Source organism: Crinia signifera, chromosome 12 (assembly GCF_055691185.1).
Source record: "Crinia signifera chromosome 12, ASM5569118v1, whole genome shotgun sequence".
NCBI lineage: Eukaryota > Metazoa > Chordata > Amphibia > Anura > Myobatrachidae > Crinia > Crinia signifera.
In genome coordinates this window covers 27,213,449-27,239,671 of record NC_139228.1, presented here as the reverse complement: position 1 = coordinate 27,239,671, position 26,223 = coordinate 27,213,449, and the positions used below count along the sequence as shown (strand labels likewise).

Sequence of the window (26,223 nt, the reverse complement as noted above, 5' to 3'; positions counted from 1 at the left end):
AGGCAATATTGGAGTACAGATGTTCTGTACAGCACCCCACTTTACCGTATGGCCATGACTCGGACTCGTTTTGAGATAATCCTTAAATTTTTACATTACACCGATAATGCACAGTGCCCACCCAGAGATGATCCCACCTTGGACCGGCTATTCAAAGTCAGGCCGGTCATTTATCATTTCAGTGCCAAATTTGCAGAGATGTACATCCCTGAAAAATGTATTTGTATCGACGAGTCCCTTATACATTTTAAAGGAAGGGTTAAATTCCGCCAGTACCTTCCCAGTAAGAGGGCAAGGTATGGCATAAAAATGTATAAACTGTGTGAAAGCACCTCAGGGTACACCCACAGGTTTAGGGTATATGAAGGGAAGGATTCAAGAATTGAACCGCCAGAATGCCCCCCCTCCCTCGTAGGTGTTAGTGGAAAAATTGTCTGGGATTTAGTGCACCCCTTCCTGGATAAGGGTTATCACCTCTATGTGGATAACTTTTACACTAGCATCCCCCTGTTTAAGGCCCTTGGTTCAAGAGGTACAGCAGCTTGCGGTACTGTGCGCAAGAACCAAAGAGGCCTCCCAAAAACGCACGTTGCCCAATTACTGAGAAGGGGTGAAAGCAGGGGAATATGCACCGAAAATATGTTGTTGGTCAAATATAAGGACAAGAGGGATGTCCTTATACTGACAACAATTCATGGAGACAGTACCACCTCCATCCCTGTACGAGGTACCAGTACCCACACCTCAAAACCTAATTGTATCCTAGATTACAATAAGTACATGGGCGGAGTGGATCTTTCAGATCAGGTACTGAAGCCGTACAGTCCCCTGCGGAAAACAAAAATCTGGTACAAGAAGCTGGCCGTGTATATCATCCAGATGGCACTGTATAACGCTTACGTGCTATTCCGTTCTACCAGCCAGAGGGGGACATTTATGCACTTTCAAGAGGAAGTCATAAAGGGCCTAATATTTGGGAACCAGCAGTACTTCTAGTACTGGCCCCCGTATTGTACCAGGGCAGCATTTTCCTAACGAAATACCCTCCACTGCAAGAAAGGCCAGGACACAAAAAAGGTGCAAAGTTTGCTATAAAAAGGGAATAAGAAAGGATACTATTTTCCACTGTGAAACTTGCCCCGACAAACCCGGCCTATGTATAAAGGAGTGTTTTAAAATATACCACACATCTATGGATTATTAGGTTCATCATTTCACCGTGCTTCGGGGGTCTTGCTAATGCCACATAGCACCCACCATTCATTCCACCAGAATCTGAGCTGCAAAATCCAAAAATCACTCCTTCCCTTCTGAGTCCTGCCATGCACCCAACTGGTATTTTTTGGTCACATATGAGGCATTGCCATACTCGGGAGAAATTGGGGCACAGATTTTGGGGTGCTTTGTCTCCTTCATTCCTTGTGAAAATGAAAAATTTGGAGCCAGAACTGCATTTTTGTGTGAAAAATGTAATTTTTCATTTGCACAGCCCAGTTGTATCAAAATTGGTGAAACCCCTGGGGGTTTGAAATGTACACTATACCCCTAGATGAATTCCCTGAGGGGTGTAGTTTGCAAAATGGGGTCACTTGTGGGGGGGTTCCACTGTATTGGTGCTTCGGGGTCTTGCTAATGCGACATAGCACCCACCAACATTCCACCAGAATCTGAGCTGCAAAATCCAAAAATCACTCCTTCCCTTCTGAGTCCTGCCATGCACCCAAATGGTATTTTTTGGTCACATGTGAGGCATTGCCGTACTCGGGAGAAATTGGGGCACAGATTTTGGGGTGCTTTGTCTCCTTCATTCCTTGTGAAAATGAAAAATTTTGAGCCAGAACTGCATTTTTGTGTAAAAAATGTAATTTTTCATTTGCACAGCCCAGTTGTATCAAAATTGGTGAAACCCCTGGGGGTTTGAAATGTACACTATACCCCTAGATGAATTCTCTGAGGGGTGTAGTTTGCAAAATGGGGTCACTTGTGGGGGGGTTCCACTGTATTGGTGCTTCGGGGGTCTTGCTAATGCGACATAGCACCCACCAACATTCCACCAGAATCTGAGCTGCAAAATCCAAAAATCACTCCTTCCCTTCTGAGTCCTGCCATGCACCCAAATGGTATTTTTTGGTCACATGTGAGGCATTGCCGTACTCGGGAGAAATTGGGGCACAGATTTTGGGGTGCTTTGTCTCCTTCATTCCTTGTGAAAATGAAAAATTTTGAGCCAGAACTGCATTTTTGTGTAAAAAATGTAATTTTTCATTTGCACAGCCCAGTTGTATCAAAATTGGTGAAACCCCTGGGGGTTTGAAATGTACACTATACCCCTAGATGAATTCTCTGAGGGGTGTAGTTTGCAAAATGGGGTCACTTGTGGGGGGGTTCCACTGTATTGGTGCTTCGGGGGTCTTGCTAATGCGACATAGCACCCACCAACATTCCACCAGAATCTGAGCTGCAAAATCCAAAAATCACTCCTTCCCTTCTGAGTCCTGCCATGCACCCAAATGGTATTTTTTGGTCACATGTGAGGCATTGCCGTACTCGGGAGAAATTGGGGCACAGATTTTGGGGTGCTTTGTCTCCTTCATTCCTTGTGAAAATGAAAAATTTGGAGCCAGAACTGCATTTTTGTGTAAAAAAATTAATTTTTCATTTTCACTGCCCAGTTGTACCACAATTGGTGAAACCCCTGGGGGTTTGAAATGTACACTATACCCCTAGATGAATTCCCTGAGGGGTGTAGTTTGCAAAATGGGGTCACTTGTGGGGGGGTTCCTAACTTTTAGCATCTTATGGTGCCTAGAAACCTACATGGTGCCTAAAAAATAATCTCATAAAAAGGAGGCTCCAAAATCAAGTAGGTGCTCCTTCTATTATGAAGCCTGTGGTTTGGTCAACGTGCACACTAGGGCCACATATAGGATATTTATGAAAACAAAAGAATTGGGGGAATCAATTTTTAGTCACATTTCTCTAGTAAAATCTACTGTGTTCCTTAGAAAAATGTATTAAAATTGCAAATCTGCAAAAAAAATGAAATTTTGAAATTTCACCTACACTTTGTTTTAATTCCTGTGAAACACCTAAAGGGTTAACCAACTTCCAAAATGCTGTTTTGGATACTGTGAGGGGTGCAGTTTTTGAAATGGCATCATTTATGGGGGTGTCTCACATACAAGTCCCTCAAAGTCACATCAGAACTGAACTGGTCCCTAAAAAAATCAGTGTTTGAAATTTTCTTGAAAATTTGAGAATTTGCTATTCATATTTTAAGCCTCCTAGTGTCCAAAAAAATTAAAAGGATGTTGAAATAATGATGGAAACATAAAGTAGACATATGGTCTATGTTAGTTATTAACTATTTTGAGTGGTATGATTATTTGTCTCACAAGCAGAAAATTTAACATTTTGAAAATTGCTAAATTTTCCATTTTTTTTACGACATTTTGGTATTTTTCACAAAAAACACAGACTGTATCGACCCAAATTTACCACTAACTTGAAGTACAATGTGTCACGAGAAAACAAAATCACTGGGATAAGTAAAAGCAAAAAAAAGTTATCCCCACTTAAGTAATACCTGTCAGATTTGAAAAAAAGGGCTCTGTCAGGAAGGCAAAAACAGGCTGCGGCGGGAAGGGGTTAACCAGCATGGGTTCGTGAAAAATCGTTCATGCCAAACTAATTTACTAGGTTTCTGTGAGGAGGTTAGCAAAAACCTTGATAATGGAAACGCTGTAGATGTGATTTTCCTAGATTTTGCTAAAGATTTTGATACAGTACCACACAAGAGGTTGATAAATAAAATGGAGGACCTGGGATTAGGGGCAAACATTTGTAGATGGGTAGGGAACTGGCTGTGTAATAGAGAACAAAGAGTGGTCGTGAACAGTGCCGTATCAAATATGATACCATTTCTAAGTGGAGTGCCACAGGGTTCGGTTCTAGGGCCCATTTTATTTAACATTTTTATTAATGATATTGGTATGGGGTTACTCAGCAGAGTTATTAAATCATCAGAAGATGTCACCATGCTTGATCTTGATATTTAAAATAAGGTTGGATAAACATTTATTGGTTAAAACATCCATGGGTACAAATAAGAAACATACAGTTCTGGCCTGGTACATCGTGGTTTACAACGCGCCATTGAGGGCTCTGACTCGCGAGTTGCAGATCACGTTATGTCCTGCGTTATGTACCACGCCATGCAATACATAGTTTAACCACTGGGTGACTAATGCTCCACGTTAAGACTTTACGCTACGGATTTTTGCTAACCACTTTTCACTACGGATTTTGTCCTTACTTTACGGACAGATTGTTTTGTATTTATTCGCAGAAGCAGCTACGTACGGTCATTTATGTAATTGGTACAGAAGACATGCTAACCTTTGCTATTGCTGGATGACTACTTAAAACTTTATTTGAGGACCTACAGTATCATACTTTACACTACGGATTTTGTCCTTAGTTTACGGACAGAGTTCTTTTCTTTTATTCGCAGCCGCAGTGACGTACTGGATGGTCATGAACTGTATTTGATTGGTGCAGAAGCCATGTTAACCATCTGCCAGGAATGAAGTCACAGGCAATAGTGGCCTAGCGGGTAGAGGCACGGCTTCACTATCTCAGTATCAGTAGTTCGATCCTCAGTTGATTACATTATATTTTTATTTTTTAAACGTTTTTTTTCGCAAAATAGATTTAGCTTTTCAGGTAAAACTCCTTGCCTTGAGGACCGTGTTTCGGGATTAAATTCGCTAACCATTGCTAACCAGCCACTTTTCACTACGGATTTTGTCCTTACTTTACGGACAGATTGTTTTGTATTTATTCGCAGAAGCAGCTACGTACGGTCATTTATGTAATTGGTACAGAAGCCATGCTAACCTTTGCTATTGCTGGATGACTACTTAAAACATTATTTGAGGACCTACAGTATCATACTTTACACTACGGATTTTGTCCTTACTTTACGGACAGAGTTCTTTTCTTTTATTCGCAGCCGCAGTGACGTACTGGATGGTCATGAACTGTATTTGATTGGTGCAGAAGCCATGTTAACCATCTGCCAGAAATGAAGTCACAGGCAATAGTGGCCTAGCGGGTAGAGGCACGGCTTCACTATCTCAGTATCAGTAGTTCGATCCTCAGTTGATTACATTATATTTTTATTTTTTAAACGTTTTTTTTCGCAAAATAGATTTAGCTTTTCAGGTAAAACTCCTTGCCTTGAGGACCGTGTTTCGGGATTAAATTCGCTAACCATTGCTAACCAGCCACTTTTCACTACGGATTTTGTCCTTACTTTACGGACAGATTGTTTTGTATTTATTCGCAGAAGCAGCTACGTACGGTCATTTATGTAATTGGTACAGAAGCCATGCTAACCTTTGCTATTGCTGGATGACTACTTAAAACATTATTTGAGGACCTACAGTATCATACAGTACAGGTACTTTACACTACGGATTTTGTCCTTACTTTACGGACAGAGTTCTTTTCTTTTATTCGCAGCCGCAGTGACGTACTGGATGGTCATGAACTGTATTTGATTGGTGCAGAAGCCATGTTAACCATCTGCCAGGAATGAAGTCACAGGCAATAGTGGCCTAGCGGGTAGAGGCACGGCTTCACTATCTCAGTATCAGTTGTTCGATCCTCAGTTGATTACATTATATTTTTATTTTTTAAACGTTTTTTTTCGCAAAATAGATTTAGCTTTTCAGGTAAAACTCCTTGCCTTGAGGACCGTGTTTCGGGATAAAATTCGCTAACCATTGCTAACCAGCCACTTTTCACTACGGATTTTGTCCTTACTTTACGGACAGATTGTTTTGTATTTATTCGCAGAAGCAGCTACGTACGGTCATTTATGTAATTGGTACAGAAGACATGCTAACCTTTGCTATTGCTGGATGACTACTTAAAACTTTATTTGAGGACCTACAGTATCATACTTTACACTACGGATTTTGTCCTTACTTTACGGACAGAGTTCTTTTCTTTTATTCGCAGCCGCAGTGACGTACTGGATGGTCATGAACTGTATTTGATTGGTGCAGAAGCCATGCTAACCATCTGCCAGCAGTAAAATCACAGGCAATAGTGGCCTAGCGGGTAGAGGCACGGCTTCACTATCTCAGTATCAGTAGTTCGATCCTCAGTTGGTTACATTATATTTTTATTTTTTAAACGTTCTTTTTTTTTTTTTTTTTAAACTAATACAGTTACAGTAGTTGGTGCTTATCAAAATCTTTCGGACTTTTCCACAAACAAAAACGATAGTTAATACCCATACTGTACATACTGTACTGCGCTACAGAGAACGTTTTTTTTCAGCAACAATACAGTAGATTTCTCCAAACTCAGACACAGACCGACACCTCAGACAATAAGATGTTGATTGCAGTCATATGTTAATTTCAGTCTGCCTTTTTGTTTCGCTGGTAATTGTACATAATTCAAATGCACCTATCAGCTTCATGAAGGATTTCCTTTGTCTCTGCCAGCATAAATTCAGCTACATTAAAATTGTCAAACAATCCAGTTTTTTTTTCTGCATCTAAACCGTGTAGAATTGCTACGGATCGTCTCTTCATCTCTTGCCTGTATACAAGCACGAGATTCTACCTGTACACCTGGACTATTCATTCTGCTGAATCCAAAGTCAAGTTGTTGCTGCTTTCGTGTTTCTACCGTTTTACCATCATACTGCCTTCCTTCCGCAAGAACACTACTGTATCTTCTCGCTGGAGCAGTACAGTAAGTACACTATACAGTACAGTAGTACAGTCTTTTGTACATTTCACTGATTGCTGCATTACAGTATACAGTAAGCAGCACTACAAAACGGTCCCTGCGCGGAAGCGCTCGGTTCCCACCCTTCCCTGAATGAAGCTGTTTCCCTTCTTTTCCTACTGTTCAAATGCACCCGGTGCAGAATACTGTATACCATCGCTTGCTGTGTATACTGTATTCAGATACTGCAGGCTGCCGCTATGAGTATTGGGGCAGATGTACAGTATTAAGCGTTAACAAGAGATTCAATCCAAGGGTGATAAGGAGAGATAAACGTCCAGCCAATCATCTCCTTTCTGACTTTTTTCAAACACAGCCTGTAACATGGCAGTTAGGAGGTGATTGGCTGGATGTTTATCTCTCCTTATCACCCTTGGATTTACAGTACCTCTTGTTAAAGCTTAATACACCTGCCCCACTGTCCATAAATACTAGAGTCTGTTTCGCAGACTTACTGTATACAGTATCTACAGTGGTAGTGATATCGTGATTTTTGATGCCTTACACGTTCAGTGCAGTGCAGTAGAGATAGCGCCATTGAGAATATTGTACAATGTGTTAAAATTGCCTGGTGTGTATGGGCCGCAGATCCCCGACTAGCGATGACAGTACTCTATTAGGGTGGGCTACTTTAGGCTGCTAAATACTAGTTCTCTCCGTAATACAATTGGTGTAATACTGTAAATAACGTATTTTTTCGCTATTTTGCACTCATACTGTACTGTATTTGTGTAAAAAAATACCCTAGCTGTGTACAAAATCCCCTAGCTGTGGGTGTTCGTATTGTAAGTACGAGGGGCGGCAGTACGCATCCTCTGACCTTTTCATACCCACACTATCCACGTCGGCGTGAAGTTGATCTTACTGTACAGTACAGTATACACTGTAGCGTGGCGCGCGCAGCGAGCCCCGCGAGGGCACGCGCATTACTTCACAAGTATTACGCGTCCCCTCACGGGTCTTGCTGCGCTCGTCACGCTTCAGGTTCAGTGGCTCGCTGCGCTCTATATACTGTACTGTAAAATCAACTCCAAACTCCACGCCGACGTGTGTAGTGGGGGTATAAAAAGGTCAGAGGACGCGTACCGCCGCCCCTCGCGGGCTGGCTGCGCTCGCCACGCTTCGGGTTGGTGTTGATAATGGGGTCTCGTTAACAATGGTGGTGCATTTAAAATAGTCATTACCCATCAGGGTACTCATCTGGTTGCCTGTACAATTACAAATCGGTCCTATCGCTTCATATCACATGCGATGCGATTTTTGGTTGTACAATGCCCTGCGATGGAAATGGTGGGCGCCTTGATAATACACAAGTACCCCATTTTTTTTAATCATGCTACTTTTTGCCAATTTTCAGATCTACAGTAAATCTCCAAGTGTGTATAGTGTAGGCCACCAATGGGAGACACAACACTAGCAAAGTCTCCCGTCTGCTGATTTGACCAGCATGCCAGCGATGATGGATAATTTTTCATCCATCATCGCTGTGTGTGTGTGTACACCGCGCGTGCTTTCAACTTGCGGACCGCCTCTGCGCCTCCCCTTCTCCTGTCCCTGCTCCTTCCCCCTGCTCTGTGTTGTTATGAGCCACACATTACCGGCCGCTAGGGTTGCCACCTCATCCCTTTAATCCTGGAGACTGTACTGTATTTGGTACTTGTCTATTATCATCGCATCGCATACCACTAATTAAGGGAAGGCAACCCTACTGGCAGCACGTCCGGCCCCAACTTCACTCCTGCCTGCCCGGCTGACAGCCAGTCGACTTGTTGCCGAAGTACCAAAATTTCCATTACTGGTCAGTACTGTATTTACGGTACATTACTGTACAGTATCTTGTCTCCACAGTTCCTGAGATTAAACATGCCGCCAAAAATCACCAAAGAAATGAGCCAGATCATCGTCAAGATGAAGCAAGATAACAAGACAACACGAGAGATCCAGGCTTGGCTGAAAGAAAGTGGTACTGAAGTTCATTTACAGACTGTGCGCAATCATGCTTCTATGAGGATGCGCCCCAGATACAGAACTTCTTCTCACTGCACATTGTAAGTACAGTACTCTATACAGTATTAGCAGATTCTATAATTACTGTACTGTACATTACTACTGTATACTGTACTGTACCAGGCGGCTTCAAGCTGTGGCCCTCCAGCCGTTGTGAAACTACTGTACAATTGCCATCATGCTGTGCCATCGATTTGCTATTAGAGAAAGATACAGATGTGTAGTTTCACAACAGCTGGAGGTCCACAGTTTGGGCATGCCTGCTGTACTGTACAGTATGCTGTACAATCATTTTTGTCTGTGTTATACTGTACTATAGGAAAGTCCAAAAGATTGTAGAAGAATTAACTTGTGGTGATGATGAGCGTACTGCTGGAAAAATAAAAAACATTCTTCATTCGGACTATGATATGGACGTTTCAGTTTCCAGTGTGAAACGGATGCGAAGAACAATGGGATGGAGATATTGTCGCACAAGGTAATGTAAAATACTGTACTGTACAGTACATCAACCTTAATTTTACAATACTGTATACTGCAAGTCATAAGCATTTAATGCCTCAATGGTCCTAATTTTTCTTTACTTACTGTACCTCTAGGCTGCATCCCATGATAAGAGATGTCAATAAAGAAAAGAGAGTGATACAAGCTCAACAGTGGATTGACAGTGCCGAAAAATTTAATGATGTACTTTTCACAGATGAAACTTCTGTTTCTATGGAGAGGTTCTCAAGAATGTCCTTCTGCAAACCTACCTTTATCTCATTGAAACCACGAGCAAAGTTTCCATTAAAAGTCCACGTATGGGGAGGTATATCTCGCAGGGGTGCTGGACCTATGTTAGTTTTTGAAGGTACTGTACTGTACATTTCTACTGTACTGTAGTTTTAAACAACTCAGAACCCTGAAATGTGTACATGTTAATGGCATCTTACTGTACTGTATCTCTGTAGGGATTATGGATAAGATCTTCTTCCAAGAACAAATAGTCGATCGTGTTTTGGTGCCATTTATCAGAAAATACTATCCATCTGGACACAGAGTATTCCAAGATAATGACCCAAAACATTCTGCTTCTGCAAAATACATGGAAGAGAGAGGAATAATTTGGCAACGCACACCACCAGAGTGAGTATTATTCGAACAGCATTTACTGAACTACAGTACACTACTTATTGTACAGTCGTGATTTTATTACTACTGTACTGTACAGTATGTTAATACAGTAGTACTTAACTTTTGTATGTACTGTACTACGTATACTTTAGGTCACCGGACATGAACCCAATTGAAATGGTCTGGGCACAAATGAAGAAGTTCATCAGGAATGAAGTGAAACCGAAAAATAAACAAGAACTTTTGGATGGGATCAGGACTTTTTGGGAAAAAAAACTGACACGTGTCCAGTGTATTAAGTACATAAACCATCTGGACACCGTCTTGCCTGTCGTCATTGAGCGAAATGGGCATGCAACTGCTAAGTAGATTCTCCAGTACTGTATAATACAGTATAAAGTACTGTACCTGTAAAAATGAACCCCTCGCAGCAGTCTCTTACAGTACAGTATACTGTACTGTACAGTACAGTACCTCTCCTTTTACTCGCTGTCCACCTCACAACTTACTGTATTTCCCTCCCTTCAATGTTTACTTGACATGTACTACACATTGCAGTTTGCTTGGGTCAGAGAACAAGGAAGAACCACTGGCCTGAAAAAAGTACAGTAAGTTTATGATCTTACTGTACAACACTCTTACAGATTGTCATGTGTACTGTATCTATCCCTCGCTATTATTTTTTCTACTCTACCATGAGCAAAATCAAGCGTGTTTGGGCCAGAGAACAAAGGACTGGCAATGAAATGGAAAAAAAGTAAGTTTATGATCTTACTGTACATTATCTCTCTCCCTCTCTCCCATCCCCTTCCCCTGCCAACATGTCCCCCCCCCCCCCGAAACCCTTGTGACCATTCAGTACTAACGCTATTCTTTTTTCTTCTCCCTTACTGTATCCACCACATGCCACTCTACCATGAGCAAAATCAAGCGAGTTTGGGACAGTGAACAAAGGACTGGCAATGAAATGGAAAAAAGTACGTTTATGATCTTACTGTACATTACTGTATCTCTCTCCCTCTCTCCCATCCCCTTCCCCTGCCAACATGTGTCTCCCCCCCCCCCCCCCGAAACCCTTGTGACCATTCAGTACTAACGCTATTCTTTTTTCTTCTCCCCTTACTGTATCCACCACATGCCACTCTACCATGAGCAAAATCAAGCGAGTTTGGGACAGTGAACAAAGGACTGGCAATGAAATGGAAAAAAAGTACGTTTATGATCTTACTGTACATTACTATATCTCTCTCCCTCTCTCCCATCCCCTTCCCCTGCCAACATGTGTCTCCCCCCCCCCCCCCGAAACCCTTGTGACCATTCAGTACTAACGCTATTCTTTTTTCTTCTCCCCTTACTGTATCCACCACATGCCACTCTACCATGAGCAAAATCAAGCGAGTTTGGGACAGTGAACAAAGGACTGGCAATGAAATGGAAAAAAAGTACGTTTATGATCTTACTGTACACTACTATATCTCTCTCCCTCTCTCCCATCCCCTTCCCCTGCCAACATGTGTCTCCCCCCCCCCCCGAAACCCTTGTGACCATTCAGTACTAACGCTATTCTTTTTTCTTCTCCCCTTATCCACCACATGCCACTATACTACAGTATGAGCAAAATCAAGCGTGTTTGGGACAGAGAGCAAAGGACAGGCAATGAAATGGAAAAAAGTAAGTTTATGGGGCGAGATTTATTGTGTTTACCGTTTTTCCGAAAATGCGATTTTTGCTCAAATCGCCCTTTATCGCCGTTTTTTTAAATCGCTTTTTTTTCCAGAACTAGAATATTTAATGAGGTGTGTATTCCGGCATGAAAAGTGGTACCTGGAGGAGTGGGGACCCCCCCAATAAAGGGGTCCCCCCCCCAGCCTTCACCCGTCCAGGGCTGAAGCCCGGGGCTGTCACCGGCGTCCCTGGCCATTGGACGCCGGCCTGATAGGGTTAAATTGTCATTCCTAGCATTGCTTAATACAGGAGAACTGCAAGTGCCAGCAGACCTCCCCAAGCAGGCTGGGACTTGGGGAACCACAAGTCCCAGCATGCGGGGCATTAATAGGCCCACTGGGACTAGTAGCCCACCTGTAAAAAGAATGTTAAAATAAAGCACACGAATGCGAATTCCGGAGTTAAAAATAATCGCACTTTTAGAAAAGTGCGATTTACAGTATGCCGCAAATCGCCACCCATTAAAAAAATGGATTTGGGAAAACAATGAAAAAACGGCCGTTTTGGCGATAAAAATCGCCAAAAACCCACCATCGATCTCTAATACTGTAAATGTCACCCATGAACTTACTGAACATTACTGTATCTCTCTCCCTCTATCCCCTCCTCTTCCCCTGCCAACATGTGTCTCCCCCCCCCCCCCCCTGAAATCCTTGTGACCATTCAGTACTAACGCTATTCTTTTTTTCTTCTCTCCCCATACCACTCTACCATGAGCAAAATCAAGCGTGTTTGGGACAAAAGAGACACCCACTGCCTTGGAAAAAGCTTTCTTGTCACCTACTGTAAAATACTGTACTTTACTTAAAATACTGTGTTAGGACTGATTGAATTACTGTACTTTTTTATTATTATACCGTATTCTACGTTAAGTCCCCAGACAAACTGCAAACCATCTGTACAGGGTCTTGCCTGACGTCATTGAATGAAATGTAATGTAATGTACATTACATGCATACTGTAAATAACACTTCTCCTGCACTGTATTGTACTGTACTGTATGTTTTAAGAAAAATGAAGTGCTGTATTGTACTGTACAATATTTTTGGTCAATGCTGTGTTTTGTCAATAAAGTACCGGTAGTCCTTGCAGGTGCTGAAGTACTGTAGCAGGCAGCGGCGGAGAGTTGAGTGCAGTGGTGGGTGTCAGGGTAGCGGCACTGCGGAGGTAGTAGGCGGCTTTGCGGCTGTGAGGGGAGTTGTAGCTTGGAGGTCGCGGCTGGAGAGGGTAGCAGGCATTGTGCGCACTCTGCAGAAGTGTGTCAGTGAGTAATGAGTACACCTGTGTGTCTGTGCTGTGACCTGGGAAGTGTGTCAGGGGGTGCGGGTGCATATACTGTAGTACAGTATTTGGCTTTTGTGTGTGTGTGTGTGTGTGTGTGTGTATAATGCTGGGGGGGCGGGGTTCATTGGGGAGAGAGTGTGAGAGAGAGAGAGCAGGGGATATAGAGAGACAGTGGGAGAGAGAGCAGGGGATACAGATGCACAAATATTAAGTACTGTAGCACTGAAATGTACAGTATTAAGGTGGACCGCAGCAGGAATCTCCGATCCCTGCTGCGATCCCCCCCTGCAGCACCGCCGGCCGCATCCCCCATAGGTTTCTATGGGGGATGCGAAGCTGCCCGATGTATCAGCCCCCCTTTCGTAGCCCTGTCCCTGCGCACAGCAGGTGATACAGTACATCCCGGTGATACTGTATGATCGCATTTTACAATGCGATCCTGGAGGTACTGTAATATTCCGCCCAGATCGCATTGTAAATGCAATCAATGATAAATGGGGGCCATAGAGAGACAGTGGGAGAGAGAGCAGGGGATAGGGAGACAGTGGGAGAGAGAACAGGGGATAGGTGTACAGTGTGAGAGAGAGCAGGGGATAGATGCACAGTGTGAGAGAGAGCAGGGTACTGTATACTGTAGATGCACAGTGTGAGAGAGAGCAGGGGAGTGGGAGTACCTGTGTCTGTTGTGTTCCGCAGTTACTGTAGCTGCTAGGTATAGAGCCAGCCTTCTTCTTTGTGCTGCCAATGGAACCCGGGAGGAAGAAGATGACCACGGAGAGGTGAAGGGGGAGGGTGCTTCCAGTGGAGCGTGAGCTTCAGCAGCCGGGGGGAGAGAGCAGCGTTGCCGCTGCTGCAGGTCGGCAGAGCCATGCTCTGGGATGTGTGGCTGCGTGGAAGACCAGCGGGGATTAGTGCAGAGGCTGTCCGGCAGCGTGAAGGAGACCAGGGGAGATTATTGTGTTGGCTGTCCGGCTCCTGCTCACCTTGTAATTCACCGCAGTAATTCCATTAAGGGGGGGTGGGGGGGTGGGTAGAATGGGACTTGTTTTATAACTTCCCTGTCTCCAAATCTCTGCTGCTTTGCATGGAGTCCAATCTTACTGTAAATCCCAGTATACAGTACCCGCTGCCAGATGCCCAATGCTGCAAAGGGACAGTGGATTAGTGAGGCAGCCAGCTCGCTCACCTCAACCCCCACTGTGCCAGTGCTGGGGAGATGGCAAGTGACATGCTGCGCGCTGGGGTCGGCCGGCTGGCGGGCCAGGGATTGCCCTGGTGGCTCCGTTTCCATGGGCGGGGTGATCAACCACAAAAAAAAAAAAGTAGTCTACTACTAAGATGGATACTGTAGTAACACAAATAAATAGCACTGCACATTTAAAACAAAATAAATTATTTATATATTTTTTAAAATATAATTAAAAACTTCATTTTCGGTCGCAATCAGTCTCCCGATTTCACTTCGTATGGCATCTGTGAAAATAAAAAAAAATTAACAGTTTTAGAACAGTAATACAAGTTGAGTACTTTACAGTTACAAGGCACCGTGTGGGGAATTAAGTTGAGAGACAGTGGTGAAAGCCTTAATTACTGTAAAAAAAAAAGGTTTAAAAACACCTGTACTGTAAGTTACAGTATTAAGAAGTACAAAACTGTACTGTACCTTGTTGGTCTTCATCCTGAATTGATGGTGCAGGAGTTGCTGTAAAAAAAAAAGCACTGTCAGTTTACTACTAGTTTAAAACTAAACTTCTAATCTTCCATCCCCCGAACATACTGTACAGTACCCTTTTTCCCACTACAGTATCTTCATCAGCATTGGTGAAACCGAGATCACCTCCACCGACCAAACGCGCGGCCTTGGTGTCATCATTGACTCCTCCCTCTCTTTCACCCCCCACATTCGTGCTCTCTCCAAGTCTTGCCGTTTTAACCTACGCAACATCTCACGCATCAGACCATTCCTCTCCACTGACACGACCAAAATTCTCATTCACTCTCTTGTCATCTCCCGCCTTGACTACTGCAACATCCTTCTCTCTGGGTTACCTCGAACACGCCTTGCACCACTCCAATCCATTATTAACGCTGCTGCTAGGCTCATCTTCCTCTCCCGCCACTCTACCTCTGCCTCCTGGAACAACCTCCCGCCACCTACTGTATCAGGCTTTCTGATTCCCTTACCTCCTTCAAGCGCTCCCTCAAAACCCACTTTTTTCGACTAGCCTATCCCTCCTCCTAACCTCTTTTGATCCTCCTATCATGCCTCCGTTCCCATCTGTTCCTACAGTACTTACAGTACAGTATCCTATTGTTTTTCGTTCGTCCTCCTTTTACTGTAGTCTGTTAACTCTTATGAGTAGGGCCCTCCTTCCTCCAGTACTCACCCTACAGTACCTCTTTACCTCACCTGTGCTCCTCTCCTGTTGTTCCCTTCATCTACTGTACTGTACTTCATTTCAACACCTACAGTACAGTACTTCTGAACTGATGCTGATTTTAGTTCTACCAGCTACAGTATACTGTACCCCTATTTACAGTATGCTGTAATTTTCAACACACCCTGTACAGTACGTTACCTTGTAATTTGCTTTTTTGTTTGCTACAGTACTGTATGTACGGCGCTGTGGACACTTTGTGGCGCCCAGGGGCGCTGGAACGTTTTTAGGTTGGGGGGGGGGGCAAGATATAATCTCATTTTGGCGCACCCTAAATTGCTATATGTTACCCCCGGGCACTATACACACTGGCAGCGGCATATACTGTACACGTGGGCATTATACACAGGGCAGCGGCATACTGTATATGCGTGGGCATTATACACTAGGCAGCGGCATTTACGCATGGGCATTATACACAGGGCAGCGGCATATTCTGTACACGTGGGCATTATACACCGGGCAGCGGCATATACAGTACATGTGGCCAGAGACACCAGGACTGACATTAATCCAGGGGTTGTCATTTACTCGTAAAAAGTGGAAAAAGTGGCACTGTCACCCCCAAACAGATTTATGTGATTATGTCTGATTATGATAATCAGACATAATTACATAAACCTGTTTGGGTGTGAATCCAGGGGTAAATGACAACCCCTGGATCTGTCAGTCACTGGGGAAGGGAGGGTGAGAGGAGCAGCATTTACCTTTAAGTTTTAGTTGTGGCAGCACAGCGTGATGGCTGCTGCTGCGGCTGTTGTAGGATGCTCCCGCGGCTCCCGCCCATGCACTGATCCACGCGACCAGTCTCCCTCCCTACGGCCCGCATCACGCCCGCCAATCACTGTGGACGCATCACAGCCACTGTGATTGGCGGGCGCTGGTTCTCAACATCTCCCCGCAGAAGTCATCCATGTGGGCGGACGGCTGCGAATAGGAATCGGATTCTTGCTGAGGCGCTAAAGCAGCTGTGCGGGCGGGCGGCTGCGATTAATCAGTAATATACTGTAGGCGGACGGGCGGGAGGCTGGATCAAGCTTAATCAGCCCACCGCCCGCCCGCCTATATTACTGATTAATCAGCCGCCCGCACAGCTGCTTTAGCGCCTCAGTAATTTTGGGGGGGGCAAGCTGCCCCCTCGCCCCCCCCCTTCCGGCGCCACTGGTGGCGCCTAATAAATAAACGTACTGCTACTACTACTACTTACATGGTTGGGGAGGAGTTTGTTCGTACTGCCAAGGTAGCCAAGGGGAATGCACTGTGGAAAAAGAAATGTTTGATCATTTTCTGTAACAATAGTAATACAGTACAGCATATTGTACAGTACATACGGTACTGTACAGTACAGTACAAATACAGTACTTTACTGTACAGTACTGAACAATAGTGTCTCATACTGCAGCACATACAGTACTGTACACTAGTGTACTGTACAGTACTGTATGAACACCAATAAAGTCATAAGAATTGTCATAGTGGAGCACAACTTTCTGTGTACGGTAATGTACAGATGGAGCAGCTCCCATTTCAGCTGCTCCTGGAGACAGAATCTCAGGACAGCTATCCATACTGTAGGCCAGTATTCAATGCAGCAGAAGCAGTTGCAGCAGTGAGTGTTGATGAATGAAGGCATTACACAAGTCAGGGGGCATTGTGCATTAGGTGATGGGGGGGGGGGGGGTTGAATGCATACTGTAATTACTGTAGGCACTAAAGGGGGGCATTCTTCATACAGTATGGGTCATTCTGTACAGTATACAGAATGGCAATATTGAGGGAATTTTGTAGTGCACAGGTACAGTACAGTACAGTACTGTACTGTATATGGCTTTACAGGTGGACTCCACAACTCCCTCAATGCTCCACACCATTACTCCCACCTTCCCTCCCTGCTCCACACTACTACTCCTATCCTCCCTCCCTCCCTGCTCCGCACTATTACTCCCACCCTCCCTCCTGCTCTGCATTATTACTCCCTCCCTCCCTCCCTTCTCCACACTATTACTCCCCCCCTGCTCCACACCACTACTATGCTTGATGGGGAAGGGGCCCCAGAGAGATCAATTTATGGGGCCCCAGGATTGCTGTTGCTGGCCATGAGTACAGTACTTACACCCTGGGGGAGTTCTGCTGGATGCAGGAGGAAGCGCTGCTGCCACCTCGCTTTCTTCCTCCGAGCGGCAGGAACAGTAGCTCCAATTTTCCTGGGGCTCCGGGGATGAACAGCTCCAGGTGTCCATACTGCAGGTGTCCATACTGTCCTCCTTTGGCACCTCTGGGTATTGCAGGTCTGTAAAAAAAATTGCACCAAAATTTGAGCTTGCTGATACAGTACAGTATACTAGGTAACAATAAATACAATAGGTAACAATAAAGTCTTGAGCGTAGAGGATACTGTATGCTGTACAGTAGAGAGGGGTGAAGAGAGACAGAGTGCCTAATTCAGAGGTGAGCACAAGCAGACACACTTGTACAGTATTTCTGCGCATGTGTAAGAGGGCATGGAAGGGAGGTGGGGTATATTAGCAGCACTTGGCTCCATAATATACTGTACTGTACTGTACTGGTAGAGATACAGTACCAGTGTTGCAAGTAAGGGGGTACGGCGTGGTACGGAGAAATACTGTATGTTGCAGGTACGCAGTACCACTTACTGTATTCCCTGACCCACTGTCAATTCTATTTTTATTGTAAGTCTAAATATACTGTAATGCATCCGCAGCCCGCCCACCCAGTGTTATGATTGGTGCTGTATGCAGCTACTGGCTACTGCTGATTTAGCCTGTCACACGGTGCCGACAGCATGAAGAGCAGGCTCCACAATTGTAAGTACAGTACAGTACAAGCTGCCCGGCTCTCCCCAAGCAAGAGCCAACCCACCCCCAGTCATTCCCTGTTTCTCATTCCCTGTCTCCCAATGCCATGCTACTATTGTCATTAATACCCCTTTTACACCAAGTGAGAAACCCAGGTTGGACACAGGTCAGTGTTGGTGTAAAAGGGGCCACCCTGGTCCAGTAACACTGGTTTCCTACCCAGGTCCTGACCGAAGTTAAACACTGGTTGGACCTGGGTCGTGGGTGGTGTAAATGGTCCCACCCCAGGTTCCACAGGGGAGCTCACATGGTTGATGCTGTACTTTTATACCGCTATGTGTCCTTGAGCACTGAATAAAACTTTTTGAACAAATATTTAACAAAATAAACAAACCGACATTTTTCAATGCTAACTTTTCATGTCTTTTTTATTTTATTTTTTTAATCAATGACGGAAGGTTGACTGGAAGTTTATCAGTCCTAAAATGGACATTTTTTAATGTCATCCAAAGGGAAAAGCAGGGCTGACCCAGGTTCAGTATAAATGGCGCAGACCTGGGTCCGACCTGGGACATAGTGCTGTGTAAATGGGGTATAAAGCTGGGTTCAACCCTGGAAACTCCTGTGTACAAAGATCAGGTCTAACCAAGGATTTTGGTTTAAAGTGGGTATAAGTCACTCCCCTAGCTTTGTGTGACCATGCCCCCTCATGACACATGGCCACGCCCATTTTTGGTGGAAGCTATCAGTACCACCAAGAAAAAAATTCTACTTGCACCACTGTACAATACTGTAACATCTGATGCAGCCCCATAGAGAGAAAAACTAACAAATACTGTAAACAAAAACATGTACTGTACTTACTAGGTGGAGGGCTGATACGGCCTCTCCAGAGCTGTCTGGGAGCTCCCACTTGTTGAGGGGGTTGCTGGGCTGTTGGAAGACATGTCACCGCAATTAGCAAACGGCCAACGGCACGCCAGACACAAGCATTAGGTCGACATGGTCTAGGTCGACAGTCAAAAGGTCGACATTTTTATCCGAATGTCGACATACTGTACTGTAGTTTTAAGTGTCCATGCACTCGGCACACTATTTTATTCTCACACAATGCCCCAGTGCAGTGATGGCTAACCTTAACACTCCAGCTGTTGTTGAACTACAGTACACATCCCAGCATGCCCTGCATCAGTTTTAGCATGGCCAAATAGTAAAACTGTAGCAGGGCATGCTGGGATGTGTAGTTCATTAACAGCTGGAGTGTCAAGGTTAGCCATCATCTACAAGCATTAGGTCGACCACTGAAGGTTGACATGCATGAAGGTCGACATGACTGAAGGTCAACATGGGTTAGGGAGACATGGTCATTAGGAAAACTAAATTATTAGGTCGACATGGGTATGGTCAACATTCAAAAAGTTCACCATCGAGTTTTTCATTATTGTTGACTGAATGTCGACACAGTCAACATGGACACTAGAAAAGTGCATTGCGTCCCCTCAGCCTCGGCCAACGGCACGCCAACAAAAGACACAAGTTGGAAAGGAAGAAAAAATACACAAACTCAATAAACAAATGACAGGACTTACTGTCAGACGGAGCGGCTGAGGCGCTGGGGGCTGTAACGGCCCGCAAGGGCAGGGTGCCCTGGTCTTCAAGCGGAGGCACTATGTGAAGATGAGAAAAATGAGAAAGTGTGCTGTTTAAATAAAGTTACTGTACTCATTACTGGGTTTACAAAAATCAGTTTTAGCATGGCCAAATAGTAAAACTGTAGCAGGGCATGCTGGGATGTGTAGTTCATTAACAGCTGGAGTGTCAAGGTTAGCCATCACTGCCCTAGTGGATATTAGGGCATGAAATACCGCCTGTCGGCTCTTTAAACAGTGAAAAATCCTATGCCGACCTAATGACTTGTTGACCTTGCAGTATGTCGACCTAGTGGTGAGGCCCTAATGACTGTCGACCATCTTTAGGTCGACCAACTGAATGCTGCTGCAGGGGCAGAGGACTGGGGGGAGCACATGGGTGATGCTGCACTTTTATACCGCTACAGTATGTGCGCTTCATCACTGAATACTGTATAACTTTTTGACAAAATATTTTGCTAAATAAACCAACCAACATTTTTCAATGCTAACATTTCATGTCTTTTAATTTTTATTTAAATCATCGAGGGAAGGTTGGCTTCAGTTTCTCACAAATACTGTACAGTATCCTATAAACGACAATACATTAGTGGGGGTTGGTGGTGGAGAGCTTTAACACATAGAAATGCTAATGAGTTAGTGTACTTGGAGTGGGGAGGCTAATAGTGTGATTTTTCCTTTCACAGATACAAGATTCAAATGTAAATGTCCTTTTTAGACAATGCAGTCCAGGTTTATAGTGACCCTTAATCAAATTATCGGTCTGCACTTAACACTACAGAAAGGAGGGTGAACTGTCATCTCTAGTACAGTATGCAGCTTTGAAAAGGGGAATCCAGTCATCACATTTGAAGAAAACTTTCAGATTTTCACAAATACAGTATACAGGCCCTTAATCTGATCTAAGCGGTAACGGCCGCATGCGGCCGTTCCGCCGATGTTTTCGATCTGCGCATGTGCAGGCGAAATCGCCGCACAATTTTTTTTAACGCCGCAAAGGGGGTGGATAGGGGCGTGAGGGACTACTTACTGTAGCCTCATTTCCCTATGCATACGCCCCGCGTTTCATGGGCGTTCCCATGCAAACGCGGGGCGTACGCATGGTAATGAGGCTGTGACGCATGTGTTGGGGGCGGGCATCTGACATCGCCGGATGTCAGCTGCCCGGCCCCATACATGCTTTTACACGGACAAGTGTCCGTGAGGTCTATGGGTGCGGGAGCTGGTGACGTCACCGGCGCGCGCACACACTCGCGCAATGCATTCCTGGGACCGCTGGAGACCCTGGAGAAGATGCCGGAGGCCTGCTGTGGACGCCCGGGGACTTGGTAAGTATGAAAAGAGGGTTAGGGGTTGAAAAATAAAAAATAAAAAAAAATTCGAATGATTCCAAAAACCACGGTTTTTGGAATCATTCGGATAAGGGATGTCCGGATACCGGATACTCAACCTGTATACTGTACTGTAGTAGCAAACAAAGATGGGTCATAGGAAAGACAGACATTACTGTAGGTCTACAAGCATTAGGTCGACCACTGAAGGTTGACAAGCATGAAGGTCGACATGACTGAAGGTCAACATGGGTTAGGGAGACATGGTCATTAGGAAAACTAAATTATTAGGTCGACATGGGTATGGTCAACATTCAAAAAGTTCACCATCGAGTTTTTCATTATTGTTGACTGAATGTCGACACAGTCAACATGGACACTAGAAAAGTGCATTGCGTCCCCTCAGCCTCGGCCAACGGCACGCCAACAAAAGACACAAGTTGGAAAGGAAGAAAAAATACACAAACTCAATAAACAAATGACAGGACTTACTGTCAGACGGAGCGGCTGAGGCGCTGGGGGCTGTAACGGCCCGCAAGGGCAGGGTGCCCTGGTCTTCCTCTAGGCTTGGCACTGTGGGGAAATGATAAAATGTGCTGTTAAAATACTGTAAAGTTATTATTCTTACTCTAAATGGGGAGGAGGGGGTGTTAAAAAAAAAAGCCGTGGACTGTTTTCAATAAAGTGCTGTGCCCACCACACTTGATAAAATAGACTCCACGTCAACGTGGATACTGGGGGTACTGTATGAACAGGTCGGGAGGACACTTACTGGCTGCCAAAGTTTGAGGGGACCTTCTTGGGGGTACCCTTTCCATCCTCCTCTGAAGTCCTGTGTAAAAATAATTACAGTACATTACAGTATACTGTACTGTAGTGTCCTTTGAAACATTAGTTCACACACACTACTGTAATCACTGAGGTTATGGTAGAGTATACAGTATTGCAGTACTGTATACTGTAGATAAATAATGTCTAGGTCAAAACGTCATGCATCAGACGTACCGCACGCCTCCACTCCCACCCCCTTTGTGCACGAGACGCAGAGCTACAGTACCTGACGGGGACATTACGGTAATTGTGCAGGGCTCCCGTGGGGACACTACGCTGACTGTGCTAGGCTGCCGTTGGCCGATGCTGACAGCGTCGCCCAACGGCACGGCAAAAAACTACACAAGTTCAAACACACAAACACAAAACACAATAAAGAAATGACAGGACTTACTGCTTAGCATCGTGGCGATGCTTGAGGGGGGGCCTGTAGCATGCCCGCAGGGCAGGGTGCCCTGGTCTTCAATCGGAGTCACTGTGGGAAAATGTCAAAAATGAGAACAAGTAACTTACCGTACTCTTATTACTGTAAATGGGGCTGGGGTGGCTTTACAAAAAGGCGTGGACTGGATTTTATAAAGTGCTGCGGCCGCTATACAGTAGTGTACTTTATAAAATCAACTCCGCTCCAAAGTGGATAGGACCGCTGCGCTTGGTATGGTCGACCGAAAGATTGTCGACAGTCATAAGGTCGACATACTGCAAGGTCGACAGGTGTCTAGGTCGACATGGGATAAGATCGACAGGTCATCAGGTCGACACAAGCATTAGGTCGACATGGTCTAGGTCGGCAGTCAAAAAGTTCACCATTGAGTTTTTCATTATTGTTGACTGAATGTCGACACAGTCAACATGGACAATAGAAAAGTGCATTGCGTCCCCTCAGCCTCGGCCAAAGGCACGCCAAGAAAATACACAAGTTGGAAAGGAAGAAAAAATACACAAACTCAATAAAGAAATGACAGGACTTACTTTCAGACGGAGCGGCTGAGGCTGTAACGGCCCGCAAGGTCAGGGTGTCCTCCTCGCCTTCAAGCGGTGGCACTGTGTGAAGATGAGAAAAATGAGAAAGTGTGCTGTTTAAATAAAGTTACTGTACTCATTACTGGGTTTACAAAAAGGCGTGGACTGGATTTTATAAAGTGCTGCGGCCGCTATACAGTAGTGTACTTTATAAAATCAACTCCGCTCCAAAGTGGATAGGACCGCTGCGCTTGGTATGGTTGACCGAAAGATTGTCGACAGTCATAAGGTCGACATACTGCAAGGTCGACAGGTGTCTAGGTCGACATGGGATAAGATCGACAGGTCATCAGGTCGACACAAGCATTAGGTCGACATGGTCTAGGTCGACAGTCAAAAAGTTCACCATTCAGTTTTTCATTATTGTTGACTGAATGTCGACACAGTCAACATGGACAATAGAAAAGTGCATTGCGTCCCCTCAGCCTCGGCCAAAGGCACGCCAAGAAAATACACAAGTTGGAAAGGAAGAAAAAATACACAAACTCAATAAAGAAATGACAGGACTTACTTTCAGACGGAGCGGCTGAGGCTGTAACGGCCCGCAAGGGCAGGGTGTCCTCCTCGCCTTCAAGCGGAGGCACTGTGTGAAGATGAGAAAAATGAGAAAGTGTGCTGTTTAAATAAAGTTACTGTACTCATTACTGGGTTTACAAAAAGGCGTGGACTGGATTTTATAAAGTGCTGCGGCCGCTATACAGTAGTGTACTGTACTTTATAAAATCAACTCCGCTCCAAAGTGGATAGGAACGCTGCGCTTGGTATGGTCGACCGAAAGATTGTCGACAGTCATAAGGTCGACATACTGCAAGGTCGACAGGTGTCTAGGTCGACATGGGATAAGATCGACAGGTCATCAGGTCGACACAAGCATTAGGTCGACATGGTCTAGGTCGACAGTCAAAAAGTTCACCATTCAGTTTTTCATTATTGTTGACTGAATGTCGACACAGTCAACATGGACAATAGAAAAGTGCATTGCGTCCCCTCAGCCTCGGCCAAAGGCACGCCAAGAAAATACACAAGTTGGAAAGGAAGAAAAAATACACAAACTCAATAAAGAAATGACAGGACTTACTTTCAGACGGAGCGGCTGAGGCTGTAACGGCCCGCAAGGGCAGGGTGTCCTCCTCGCCTTCAAGCGGAGGCACTGTGTGAAGATGAGAAAAATGAGAAAGTGTGCTGTTTAAATAAAGTTACTGTACTCATTACTGGGTTTACAAAAAGGCGTGGACTGGATTTTATAAAGTGCTGCGCCCGCCATACTGTACTTTAGAAAATCCACTCTGCTCCAAAGTGGATAGGACACATACAGTACCGCTGCGCATTCCCTGCTTACGGCTGCCCTGGATAGTGGTTGTTTCAAAAGGAGGCATTTGCCAGTGCAGTACCGGATGTACACTAGTACTGCCAGTGGCAATTGCCTCCTTTTGTGCATCAGAGGCCTTGGCGCAACGCTCCACCCCCACCCCCCTGAAGAAAAAATACACAAACTCAATAAAGAAATGACAGGACTTACTCTCAGATGGAGCGGCGCCGCTTGTTGAGGCGGTGGGGGCTGTATCGGCCTGCATTTCCCTCCTCCTCCTCCTCTGAAGTCCTGTGTAAAAATAACATTTACAGTATACTGTAGTGTCCTTTCAAACATTAGTGCATTGGGTCAACACCACTAGGTCGACAGAAAGCAAGGTCGACATGGGTTTTGGTCGACTTTGGTCAAGGTCGACATTTCATTTGGTCAACACACCTACTATTACAGCATTCCCGCCAGACAATGGGCCTTATTCTGATCGGTGCAGATTTCTCCGCATGCGGTCATCCCGCCGATGGTCACTCTGCGCATGTGCAGGCGATTTCGCCGCACGTATTCTTTACACGCCGCACAGGGGGCGTAGAGGGGCGTGAGGGGCGTGTAAAAGGGGGCGCGTGTGTAGGGGGCGGGCATCTGACATCGCCGGATGTCAGCTGCCCGCCCCCATACATGATTTCACACGGACAAGTGTCCGTGTGGTCTTGGGTGGCGGGACCTGGTGGAGCGTGCGGCCCTGCATTGGAATACACTGGAATATACCATGTCGACCTTTTGAATGTTGACATACTGTAATGCTTGTGTCAATCTAATCACATGTCCACCTTGGCCCATGTCGACCTTCCTGACAGTCGACCTAATGACTGTAGACCTAAGTTCATTCTGACCGATGTCCCGATTACCTTTTTTCATAGTAAACCACCCCCACTACCAACGCCGACCCGAAGCGTGGCGAGCGCAGCGAGCCCACGAGGGGCGGCGTTACGTGTCCAACGACCTTTTCATAACCCCACTATCCACGTTGCCGTGGAGTTTAGAACAGAAAGTGTGGCGAGCGCAGCGAGCCACCGAGCCCAGCAAGCACCGCGAGGGGACACGGATATGTACCTGTACAGATAAACGCTTACCCACGCGGGCTTCACAGGTGTCCGCGTCCCCTTGCGTTTGTGTCTATCCAATTATCCATACCCGCTATAATAACAGTAAATACTGTACTACAGTACTAATGTACTTTAATTTTGTTAATGTCATGTACTGTACAGTACCTCTGCTCAGCTTGGCCCTCAATTTGGCCAGTTTATCTGGCTGCCTCCGAAGCAGGTCACTCCACCTCTTCTGCAGCGAGAGGATACTCCTATCCCTGTGCAGGACTTCCAAAATCTCCTCCTTTGCGCTCCTGTATGCGCTGTTCTTCTCTGCATTACTGGCCAAGGATTTGTCCACATGCCGCAGCAAAATCAGGAGCTCCGCATCACAGAAGTTTCTGTTTCTGTGCGCCATGTTGTCTACAGTATACTGTAATGGTGGCCGCCTTCCACGCATGTCACATGTCGACACAGGTCACATGTCAAACAAAAAACGGAAGCCCTCCACTAAAAACGGAAAAATTCGCAGTACAAATTCCACTAAACACGGAAAAATTCGCATAACAAACTTGCGCCGCATAAACCTAAACACCGTACAGCCTTCACAGATTACGGAAACCCTCCACTAAATATGGAAAAATTCGCAGAAGAAACTTGCGCCGCATAAACTGTACATACTGTACAGTATTAATCGCAGGAATAATACTGTAGCAGCTGCAACGCACAGTTTATTAAATTAAATTAATACAGTATGAGGCCTCCCATATACTGTACTGTACGGTATGAAGACACAATTTTA

General features: G+C 45.2%; 1 protein-coding gene across 1 annotated transcript; it reads right to left on the bottom strand.

The window, feature by feature from the left end:
* Nucleotides 1–14,277: 14,277 nt before the first annotated feature.
* LOC146049354 (uncharacterized) lies at nt 14,278–22,540 on the bottom strand. Its single transcript, XM_083165851.1, has 9 exons — nt 22,402–22,540; nt 21,949–22,008; nt 21,669–21,749; nt 19,786–19,863; nt 19,061–19,129; nt 17,494–17,670; nt 16,588–16,638; nt 14,606–14,644; nt 14,278–14,415 (listed from the first exon to the last, which is right to left on the bottom strand). Exons 1-9 carry the CDS (start codon nt 22,409–22,411, stop codon nt 14,339–14,341), a joined length of 642 nt encoding a protein of 213 aa, XP_083021977.1. The 5' UTR covers nt 22,412–22,540; the 3' UTR covers nt 14,278–14,338.
* Nucleotides 22,541–26,223: the final 3,683 nt, after the last annotated feature.

Excerpts from the sequence above, each read along its gene's own strand:
- LOC146049354 (XM_083165851.1), bottom strand. Across the intron at positions 19,130-19,785 it reads CTCAGCCGCTCCGTCTGACA|CCCAGCAACCCCCTCAACAA; the intron begins GTAAGTCCTGTC and ends GTCTTCCAACAG. Across the intron at positions 16,639-17,493 it reads CAGCAGAACTCCCCCAGGGT|TGCATTCCCCTTGGCTACCT; the intron begins GTAAGTACTGTA and ends CTTTTTCCACAG.